This window comes from Elephantulus edwardii, unplaced genomic scaffold, assembly GCF_000299155.1.
Source record: "Elephantulus edwardii isolate Elephantulus edwardi_28Jun2011 unplaced genomic scaffold, EleEdw1.0 scaffold00055, whole genome shotgun sequence".
NCBI classification, from domain to species: domain Eukaryota; kingdom Metazoa; phylum Chordata; class Mammalia; order Macroscelidea; family Macroscelididae; genus Elephantulus; species Elephantulus edwardii.
In genome coordinates this window covers 9,588,030-9,599,096 of record NW_006399805.1, presented here as the reverse complement: position 1 = coordinate 9,599,096, position 11,067 = coordinate 9,588,030, and the positions used below count along the sequence as shown (strand labels likewise).

General features: G+C 49.9%; 2 protein-coding genes across 2 annotated transcripts in view; one reads left to right on the top strand and one right to left on the bottom strand.

The window, feature by feature from the left end:
* The window catches only part of LOC102854676, a 32,973-nt gene extending 22,087 nt beyond the window's left edge, over window positions 1-10,886 (bottom strand). The window contains exons 1-4 of the mRNA XM_006887221.1: window positions 10,644-10,886; window positions 3,777-3,834; window positions 811-965; window positions 304-551 (exon numbers count right to left, since the gene is read on the bottom strand). Coding sequence (XP_006887283.1) covers window positions 304-551; window positions 811-965; window positions 3,777-3,834; window positions 10,644-10,886 — 704 coding nt within the window. The remainder of the gene's footprint in view (window positions 1-303; window positions 552-810; window positions 966-3,776; window positions 3,835-10,643) is intronic.
* A 26-nt stretch (window positions 10,887-10,912) lies between these two features.
* Window positions 10,913-11,067, top strand: part of KLRG2 (killer cell lectin-like receptor subfamily G, member 2) — a 7,444-nt gene continuing 7,289 nt past the window's right edge. Inside the window, exon 1 of the mRNA XM_006887220.1 lies at window positions 10,913-11,050. Within this exon, the coding sequence (XP_006887282.1) occupies window positions 10,913-11,050 (138 nt within the window). The remainder of the gene's footprint in view (window positions 11,051-11,067) is intronic.

The window sequence follows — 11,067 nt, the reverse complement described above, 5'->3', positions numbered from 1 at the left end:
CTGCATAACGCAGATTGTTGATAAATCATCCACCAATCTTGACCCCACATTTCTCCTCATAGAGCCCAGCCTCCCAGATAATCTGTTCTGCATACAGGTTGAAAAGATATTAAAAATTGTGGCTATGTCAATATTCAATAAAATGAGAAAATATTGATGCAGTAAAGTTCAAGAATCAAAAAATCCAGCTGAAACTGTGCTTGGCCATACTCTGGGTTTGTACCATCTAGTCAGAACTGACGCATAGCTCACATTCTAGCTGATTTTCAGAGGCAGTAAATCACACAAAAGGAAATTGCCCACCTGTCTCCCATGGGGTAGCACTGGATTGGAACCCCCTTTGTGTTGGCAGCGCAGCTCGGTACTGACCAGACCACCAGAGCCACATAGTAACTAACAGCAGTAATAGTGGTGGAGGTCGTGGTAGTAGCAGTGATATAGTAGGAGTAGGGGTAGCACCAGGCGTCAGGGACAGTAGCCGCAGTGTCGAGGCAGCAGTGACACTCGTAGAAGCAGTACAACAGCAGAAGTAGCCGCGGGAGCAGTAGGAGCTGCAGCAGCAGTAAGGGTTCCAGCCCTTAAAGCTCAGGCTACAGACAACACGTGGGGGGCAAAGCTGTCCAGTGGTACCTGCGGCTGCGGCAGCACTAGCTCTGCCTTGGCCAAGGTCGCCCTCTAGTGACAGCACGGTGCACTGTGCATTCTGATTTAAGGCTTCCGACCCCATCGTTCAGCTGGTCCAGACCCAGTGCAGGGTCTTGTGGAGGAGGGCAGTTAGCCTGTGGAGGAGGGCAGTTAGCCTCCCCTTGCCCCCTGCAGCCAGGGCGGCTCTGCAGACAGCTGGTTGGACCAAACACTTGAGTGGTGTCTCATGCCGACGATGGTCTTGTTCTTTGAATCCCGGGGCACCTTGGGGAGGGGATGCTCCAAGGTCGCAGCTTCAGCCACGTGGGAGAGGAGCTGACCTAGGGGAAACCCTGTGTGTTGAGATGAGGGGTGTCAGGAGACAAAGTGCACGGAGAAGCTGAAGACAAGTCTAAATCTGTGGAGTCTGTGAATCTCCATGGAGCCAAGAAGCCACCAGGTCTCGGCTAGTCTGTCGGTCACTAGCTCAGCAGGTGAGGTGGCCAGAGTCCAGGGGTGTTCGTAGAGCTTCTTAGGGATGTTCCAAGGTCCAACTCATCCAGGATGGTAAGCCAGGGTGGGGGCATTTTATAGGTTGAACTGTGTCCCCCAAACTATCTGTCAAATTCCTGTTTGGAAGCAGGGCTGTTTGTTACGTTTTAATGTCACACACCAGAGCAGCCTAGATCCTAAAGGTGACCCCTGTGAGTGATGTGGCCTGAAAGGAGCAGAGTGGACGCCAGGTCACCAGGGGGAGGGGGACCACGAGGAGCAGCACAGGCAGCCAGCTCTGCAGACCCGAGGAGAGGTCCTCAGGAGAGGTGCAGCTGAGGGAGAGAATAGGTTCCCCTTGTTTAAGGCCTTTGCAGCATTTACCTCACAGCAAAAGGAGACCAAGACACCCCCTCTCCCAGCCCTGCTCCACCACCTGCCCTCACCTGGCTCCTGTCCTCCCCAAATGTTCTTTCTCCAGAGACCAGCTTGGGCTGGTGGTCGCCCAGCTCTGGAAGAGGTGAGTGTGCCGGCACCTGGTGAGACACTCACAACACTGCTGCTGGGTGCAGTCCGGCCCCCAAACCCCTGGACAGCAGCAGGCGTCTCTGGTCCTGCGCTCTATGATACACACCAGCGTCCACACGAGCGCCCCTGCCCGCGCACACAGTTACTCACAGCCCTGAATCTTACCAGAGAGTGTTTCAGGAGGGGTGCTCCACCCTGGCAGAGACCACACCCGTGGGGACACAGAGAGAAAGCAGCAGTGATTCAGAACTGGCCCCCTGCCTCTCCAAAGACAAGCCAGTGCACCTGAGAGGACACTTTCCCGGCCACTGTTTACATTTACCTTCACCCGCAATGTCCCTCCAAGGGGTGTCCCCACCCTCTAGCTGTGGACACTCCACAGAACAAGGCAGGAATGAAACTGCCTCACCACCCCCAGCTATGACCAGTGTCTCTGGTGACAGGGGACAAACTTGGAAGGTGAAGTGGCATTGGTCACAATGGACAATTTGAAGACAGGATTACCAGAGCCAAAGTCAGCCCTGAGGCCCCAGCCCGCGATAGGGGTGGAGCAGACCAGATGCAAAGGGGTCTCCAAGCTAGTGGACTCCAGGTCTGCGATGTAGTAGAGGGGGAAAGGGTTCTAAGAATCAGGTGGCTTCCTGCACCTCACTAGGAGTCCGTTGGTCCTGAGCAAGCCCCTCCCCACCCCAATGGCAGTGTCCTGTTTTGTACAGGATGTGAAGAGACTGAGATAATTCACAGTTTTAGTTTGCTTGACTCCACAATCAGCGCTCTTGGTAACAGCAGCCAGGAAATCAACAGACGAATTGCATTGGGAAAATCAGCTGTGAGGGGCCTCTCAAGAGTACTGAAGAGCAATGACATCAGGCTGGAGACTAAGGTGTGCCTGATTCAGGCTATAATCTTCCCAGCTACGGAGAGTTGGACAGTGACTAAGGATGATAGAAAGAGAATTGATACTTTTGAGTTGTGGTGCTGGAGAAGAGTGTTGAATATACCATGGACTGTTAGGAGAACAAACAAGTTTGTCAGGGAGAGGGTGAAGCCGGGCTGCTCCTTGGATTAAGGGATTCTAAAGCTTCGTCTGACATACTTTGGGCATATTGCAAGGAGGGACTGGTCCTTGGAGAGGGACATCATGTTTGGGAGAATAGAGGGACGGTGCAGGAGAGGAAGACCCTCGATGAGATGGATTGATTCAGTGATTGGGGTGGTGAGAATAAGTGTATCGGAGACGGCGAGGTTGGCACAGGATAGAGCAGGCTTTAGGGATCTCGTACGTAGGGTTGCCATGAGTTGCAAGCCACTCGCCGGCACGTAACAACAACAACGTAACAACAACGGCACCACCAACAGCTGTTTTAGTACCATCTTGTCTTAGTTATTACAAACAGGAAATGGATGTAATGACCAGTTGCAACCGTGACCCTTGATTGGATCCTGGTTTGAAAACCTGGAGAATCATTATATGGTCACCGGAGCCCTGGTGGTGCAGTGCTGCTAGCTGAAGGTCTGAAGTTCAAAGCCACCAGCCTCTCCACAGGAGAAGATGTGGCAGTCCATTTCCAGTAAGGCTGATACCCTGGGAAGCCCCATGGGCAGCTCCTCTCTGTCTTCCAGGATCCCTGTGTGCAGGGGTCGCTGAGATGGGCTGAACTTGTTCCCAGAAAAGATAGACTAGATGCCCATGACCGTGAGTTTGGTGGACATGACGCAGGTGGTATCAGATACTGTGGGAAGCCAAATTTCATACCAAATATGATATGATAAACCATATGCTTAAACGGGAATTGAAGGAATCACAAAATATAAGTTGAAAGTTTTCTTGTGACAGATCACAGGAAATGACCTGCTTCCTGCAGACAAGAGGCAGCTAGGGACCCCCTGCAGAGGGAGAGTTAATACCTGTGAAATACTTCCTTCCTGAGCTAAAGCATTAGGTTGACAATAGAGAAAAACTTGGCTTCACTTACAAGAGAATTCTCTTCATGATTTGTTTCCCCTGATTCTCACTAAATACACAGAGAGGCTTGGCTTGTGATACTTCAGTCGTTGGAACTGCTGGTCCCCTGGTTTTTATGCTCTGTTTTATCTCACTTTTGGTGTTCTGTCTCATTTCATTACTTTACTCTCGGTCTGCAACAAGGCACCCTCGGTCAGTGTGCAGATGATGGCATCGGTCATCAGCTAGGTTGGCATGGAGTGGGGCGGGCCTGATCCTGCATGGCTGATGTGTCTGTGATATGAAAGAGGTGCAGACCCTGAGGACAGAGGGCTGTGCCGTGTGATGACAGAGGAAGAGAGCAGAGAGGATGTGTTACAACCGAGGCCAGAGCGTCATCAGAGTTAGGTAAGTGCAGGGACGGGCATGTTAGCCCTGTTCAGGAATACAGCAGGATTGACAGGGGGTCAAACAAGTAAGGGAGCAAGTGACCTCAGGTTATGCGTGCGGACAGTGCCTGGCAAGGTCTTAGACAAGGACCTGGGAGGGTGGAGGAGTGGCCACTAAGTGACATTGGAGCTCTGGACAGTTGGAATGTGACGTGGTCTGTGCAGGGGGGAGCTGGTCATGCAGAGACACTCCCTCCCCTCCACTAGGTGTCCAGTGACTCTGGGAGGGTCCAGGGGTAACACCAGCTCAGGGGAGGTAGGTGCTCCTCTGTGGGGGCGGTCATCCATGGTTTGATGTAAGACTGCTTCTGTTTGCTCAGCTAGGCCAGATACCATCAGTCTCCCTGCCCAGAACCCGGCAAGCAGCCAGGTGCTGACCAGGGCCACTTCCTGGAGGAGCTGGTGACCTGGACGGGCATGGAGAGAGCCTCAGGCTCTGCCCACAGACACTGAGCCGTGACACAATGAGCAATGCTTTTCTCCCGGAAGCTGGTCCCAGCATCAGTAACATAAAACCAATTCCAATGAGGTTAGACATGTCTCCCATACTCCTGTGTCTCTTTCTACTCAACACCAATCTTACTTCTTTCCTGGGTCCAAAATCCAATGTGATAGCATACTAGGAAAGTCAAAAGGTTATAATCCAGATTAACAGCAGAATACAGTCAAGGCAACTCCTGAAAAGTGCACGCAGGCATCTCAGCCTCAAGCCTCGTGACTTGAGGCCAGTGTTTCCAAGTTCTCAGTCCTTCCAATATTTATTGGTTTTACTCCCCAACCTGTCCAGCAAAGTTCCCAGTCCTGCCAATATTGACTCTCCCCGTCAGGGTTTCATCTCTTATCAGGTCAACAGTTTGGTCATGGCTATTGCAGTCATAGGCGTAGCTAGAGCAGAAAGGACATCCTACATTCTCTTGGTTCCTTTTCAATGGCACTAATTCTGTGCCTATAGTTGTTTAACTTATTGACAAGACAATCTCTTTGTAGATTGTTGAGACTGATCAATCCCCTTGTGGAATGGTGAGGCACCCAATCCCTTGGGGATAAGCTAACACACACACACACACACACACACACACACACACACACACACACACCCTTTGCATAGTCTCGCCCATCTACATGGTCAGGTCAGATTCAGATGTCTAGAAAAAGACATTCTGAAAGATAAACTCCACAGTCCTCTAGGGGAAGCATTACTCAGTGCTGGGGCCAGCGGACTTAGGCATTGGGGTGTCCCTGGGGCCCAAGAGTGAATCTGAAAAGAATCACATGGCAGTCACCTTCCTTGATTTACTGTCTTAATGCTGTCAACCTGGTGGAGGGTAGCTGGAAGTTGGAATCAACATGGTGGCCGTGTGTTTTGCGTTCTCAGTCATTTGCTCAGGCTGCACCAGCCCCATTTCCCTTGGACCCTTTGTCAAGAATTGGAAATACTGAGGGAATGAGCAAATGTGGCCCATGGACATGAAGCAGGTATGTGTTGTGTGAAAGAGTACTTGCTGGATACAAGTCACCACACACCTCCAATCTCTAAAAAGTACCACGTTTGTGAAGGACAGGAAAGGGAAAGGAAGTATGCTATGCTCTGTAGTTTGCATCTATTTTAATAATTTTCCTTTTTATAGTGAATTTTATGACTGTACACTCTAATTCCTGAAAGGGTAGTCCACAGGGAGCTGTGCTTACTCTCACCTGGTCGGAATCCACCAGCAGCCCCGGAGGAAAAAGACAGTTTCCTCCTGTGCAATTTACAGCTTCTAAACCCAGAGGAGAGCTGGTTATGAGTCAGTTCTGACTCTATACCAATTAGTTTGCTTCCAGTAATTAGCTAGCTAGTAATTGTCTTCCAGATTTCTTGGCACGGAGCAAGCACTTCCAGGAAGTTCAAATTTGAATTTCAGGTAAACAGCTTGATGATTTTTTAAATATAAATGTGAAAACAAGCAATATACTAATTACATTGGGGAAATCCGCTTCCAAGTTGGGTCCAATTTGATGGCGGTGAGAAGTTTGCTAAACTGAGGAAACTTGAGATTGCTGTGATACTGAACACTGTGGCAATGGCATCTCAAATGCCGTAACACATGGTTAACAGTGTTTGATGGAGCTCCCAGATTAAGACAGGCTTGGAAGCAGGAGTGACAGCCACTTTCTAAACAACATGCCTCTGAAAATTCTATGAACTTAGAGAAACAACAATAGTTACAGAACATGGTTAAGGTCTTTTATTCATAGAGTAGCTATGAGTTGTGCTCAATTTGACGGCACTTAAAAACAACAATTTAAAATAATGTTCTATGTCACAGACTTAATAGTGTTCCCCTAGAACACATACATATAATGATAAAGTGGGAAAAGTATACAGTGTTCCCCATGATCTAATAAACCAAATAGTTGCAAAAAGATTAAAGGTGGAGTGAATACAGCCCAGGTCCAAGAAGGGAAATTCCCCTAGGGTGTGGTCTGTAACAGGAGGCTGATTGGTGAAACGGGGGCATGGCTGTAATGTAGAGTGTGGTTTGTGGAATCCTTTATCTCACTCAGGCCCACAAAGGCCATTCCACAGACTATTATGCTGCTGAAAAAAGCTGGGAATTCAAATGCAAAACTGGCATTTCAAATCCACCAGCAGTGCCTCAGAAGAAAAATCATCAGTCTACTATTTTGTCTCCATACCTTTTCAATCTGTATGCAGAACAGATCATCTGAGATGCTGGGCTGTACGAGGAGGAATGTGGCATCAGAATTGGTGGAAGAATCATCAACAACCTGTGTTATGCGGATGACACAGCCCTGCTTGCTGAAACTGAGGAGGACCTGAAGCGCTTGCTGCAGACGGTCAGGGACAGCAGTCTTCAATATGGATTGAGGCTCAACGTTAAGAAAACAAAGATTCATCAGTATGAATGACCAAGAGATTAAGATAGTTAACAGTTTTAGTTTGCTTGGCTCCACAGTCAACACTCTTTGTAACAGCAGCCAGAAAATCAAGGGACGAATTGCATTGGGAAAGTCAGCTGTGAGGGACCTCTCAAGAGTACTGAGGAGCAACAACATCAGGCTGGAGACTAAGGTGCGCCTGATCCAGGCAATAGTCTTCACAATTACATGCTATGCATCGGAGAGTTGGACAGTGACTAGGGATGATAGGAAGAGAATTGATACCTTTGAGCTGTGGTGCTGGAGAAGAGTGTTGAATATACCATGGACTGCTAGGAGAACAAACAAGTTTCTCCTGAAGAGGGTGAAGCCGGGCTGCTCCTTGGAGTCAAGGATTCTGAAGCTTTGCCTAACATACTTTGGCATGTTGCAAGGAGGGACTGGTCCTTGGAGAGAGACATCATGTTTGGGAGAGTGGAGGGACAGCACAGGAGAGGAAGACCCTCAATGAGATAGATCGATTCTGTGAGTGGAGTGGTAGGAATGAGTGTGTTTGAGACAGCGAGGTTAGCACAGGATAGAACAGTGTTTAGGGCTCTTGTACACAGGGTCGTTATGAGTTGCAAGTGATTCTATGGCACATAACAACAACAACTCCTCTTGATATTTACAGCCTTGGAAACAAGATAGAGGGTGTAAACAGCACGGCAACATGGGGAAGGCCAGGTCTGACCGTTACTAACTTCATTAAGGGGAACTGTCCCCTTCAACAATATACACAGTACCAAAATAACAGCTACAAGTGAAACATGCCCCTGTACCTACTTCTACTAATCACCAAGTTCAATGTTCATTGTAAAAATTTGGGATTTATTAGGTAAACAGGTTATAGGGGGCAGGGGAAGGACAAGGATATCGTAGTGCAAGTCTAGATTCAGCCCAGCAACACAAACTCATGAAACCTCTGGTCTCCTCTATCAGCCAGCAAGCACATCCTTTGGCTCTGACTCTACAGCTCCACCAGGCCCACCTCACCACAATCTCTCTACTGTCTGGTCAGCTGCCTCTCTTATGTTGGTCTTGAATCTATCAACCATGAGCCATGTATATGCAGTTGAGGCAGCTGGAGATCACACCCTGAGAGGAAGCTAAAGCAACGGATAGATAAGGAAACTCCTTTTCAAACGTCCTAACACCACCGAGGGTCACTATCGATGTGACGACAGGGAGTTTTGGGAGACGGTGGGTTGTGAGGAAGAAGCTTTCACAGGCTCAGGGACAGTATGGAGGGTTTGATTACAGAGCACTGCCATAAAACACAACTATCTCTAGTTTAGAGATAAAATATCTCTAACTATGAAAAATCCCAGTAACAAAAAAATATCTTCTTCAGAGATCAAAAGGAAGGACAGTGAGCTGAGATGGAAGGAGTGGACACTGGGCTTTTAGCCTCCTAAAACGTATGAGAATACATTTGTCCAAGCCACCCACTTGAGAGAACTCTGTTATCATAGCTGAAACAACATCTTTTAAAAATGAGATTTTCATTTAGGGATTTGCATAAAGACAGTCTCCTTGTGGAAGCCCATATGGCCACCCGAGAATCCACAGCTGTGGTTTGTGGCCTCCTTCTATCTATATTCTCTTCTATGTGTTGTCTGTCATCCATAGCATGTAACCCCCCACATAAAATAGGTTTTTAAAGGGATTAAACATAAAACTGCTGCACATGAGCTCCTCAGGCCCCAGGTTGTGCCATCTGATCCCCAGGTAGAAAAAAATGCCTAGGGTATTCAGAGAATTTTATCCAGGCTACTTTCCGCCACCCTCTCCCCTAGTAAACCTTAAAGCAACACCCACAAAGCCCTTCTATTTGTAACTCACAAGTTTGTTCTCTCTAGGTTTGCTCCCTTTCCTATGTTGTTGTTGTTGTTATGTGCCGGCGAGTCGCCTGTGACTCATAGCGACCCTATGTACAACAGCCCTAAACTCCGCTCTGTCCTGTGCCAATCGCACTGTCTCTGACACTCCCATCCCAATTATCCCAGTCACTGAATCAATCCACCTCATAGAGGGCCTTCCTCTCCTGCGCCGTCCCTCCTCCCTCCCAAGCATGATGTCCCTCTCCAAAGACCGGTCTCTCCTCACAACATGTCCAAAGTATGTTAGACGGAACCTCAGAATCCTTGCCTCCAAGGAGCCACCCGGTTTAACCCTTTCCAGGACAAATCTGTTTGTTTTCCTAGCAGTCCATGGTATTTTCAATACTGTTCTCCAGCACCACAGCTCAAAGGCATCAATTCTCCTTTCTATCCTCCTTGGTCATTGTCCAACTCTCTGAGGCATAACAAGTGATTGCGAAGACCATGGCCTGTATCAGACGCAACTAGTCTCCAGACAGACACCATTGCTCTTCAGTACTTTGGAGAGGTCCCTAACAGCAGGCAATGCACCTTTTAATTTCCTGGCTGCTGTTGCCAAGACTGTTGACTATGGAGCCAAGCAAACCATTCCTATAGGTAGCCTTAACACTGAGTTTTACTCCAGACCTGATCCTGAACCCAGTTCCAGTGACAAAAAGGAAATGCAACTGCAAGCTAAGGAAGCAAAGGAGGATGGAGCCTCTGGGTTCAATCAGCCATCCCCACTGGACCCACCTGGGAAAACACTTTGCAGTACAGAGGGGAGCAAATGACAGGAAAATATCTTCTAACAGAACAAGAAGGCAAGCAGTTTTAACCCAAGACCACCAGTAAGGACATAACGTGTCCTCCCTTTCCCCCTTCAGATCAACACCCCTGTTCAGCATGAAGAAGCCAGAGAGTCTGCGTCCAGTTCCCAAATCAATAAGACAGTTTGTTTAATCACCACTGGACTATGATTACCATTCCCCTGTAGCATCTGGTCCCCACTGGATCCTTTTCATTTCCTTCATCTGCTCCCCCCACCAACCAAATTGTGTAGCTCTGCAACTGCACTCCTGCAATTTTCATCCCTGCCCATCCTCACCCTTCTGCCCCCAACCCTCACCTCCTTGTACCCCCAACATGTTTTTCCCAATAAAATAAACACACACACACACCTGCTGCACAATTAGTGGTTTGGAACTCCTGTTTTTCTCAGTGTTACCCATAATTTATTCAAATGTCTTTGCATGGTCAATAGAACACAAGCATCGTCCTGGTCATCTCTGCGGGCAGCCAGGGTCCCTCCGGTATCAGCTGCGCTGCTGTGTTCCACCACCTGTTGTGAATTCAGTTTGAATACCTGGCAGTTACCGGCTGATGTTCTTTCTGCTAAGGCAGTTTTTGGAGATCTTCAGCACAATTTCACTTGCACGTGATGTTGTTTTGTAATTTCCGAATGTGTTGAATCATCTTCCCTAACGCGCAGAGAGTGGCGCTGCTAACAGGGGCTGCCTCTCTGAAAGACGGACAATCTCCTCCCCTGCGACTCAGCCTCTGGAAACCTGCGGGGTGTCTGCGTGCGTGGGTGGGTTCTCAACCACAAGGAGAGTGTCAGTGGGCTTCGGGCCTGCAGAGTCCGCTGTCCTGGGACTTCTTCCCCCGGTCACTCCTCCAAGGCTGGCGCCCAAGCCCTACTACCCTAATGAGACCTCTGACTCCCTAGGTTTTTCGCAGCGCGCCCCCTCGCCCTCATTTCCCGTGGATGCGCTAATTTTTTCTGGGACCCGAACTGTAACCACACAGTGGTCACCTTACAGGAGGTGGGTCAGTGGTCCGAGGCGGGAGGGCCAGCCGGGCGGGCTCGGGGCTCGGAGCAGGTGGGCGCGTGGGACCCTGCAGCCCCTTCCGTGCGCCGCGGTCACCTCGGCCCCACCCCGCGCTCCCGCCCGCGGGATTCCCAGGACGGGGCGGGGCGTGGCCAGCAGCGTCCGCCCCGGCCAATCTCAGCGGCGGGCGGGAGAGGGCGTGGCCCGGCCTCAGGGCGCGGGCGTTTCCCATTTGGGCCAGGCGCGCGCTCCCGGAGGATGGAACCGGCCGAGCGCGCGGAGTCCGAGTTCCCGATGGAGCCACTGGGCAGTCGCACGCTGGAGTCGGAGACCCCGGGGACCCCGGGAACGCCGGGGACTCCGGGAACCCCAGGAACGCCGGGGACGCCGCGCCTGGCCGGGGCCGAGAGGAG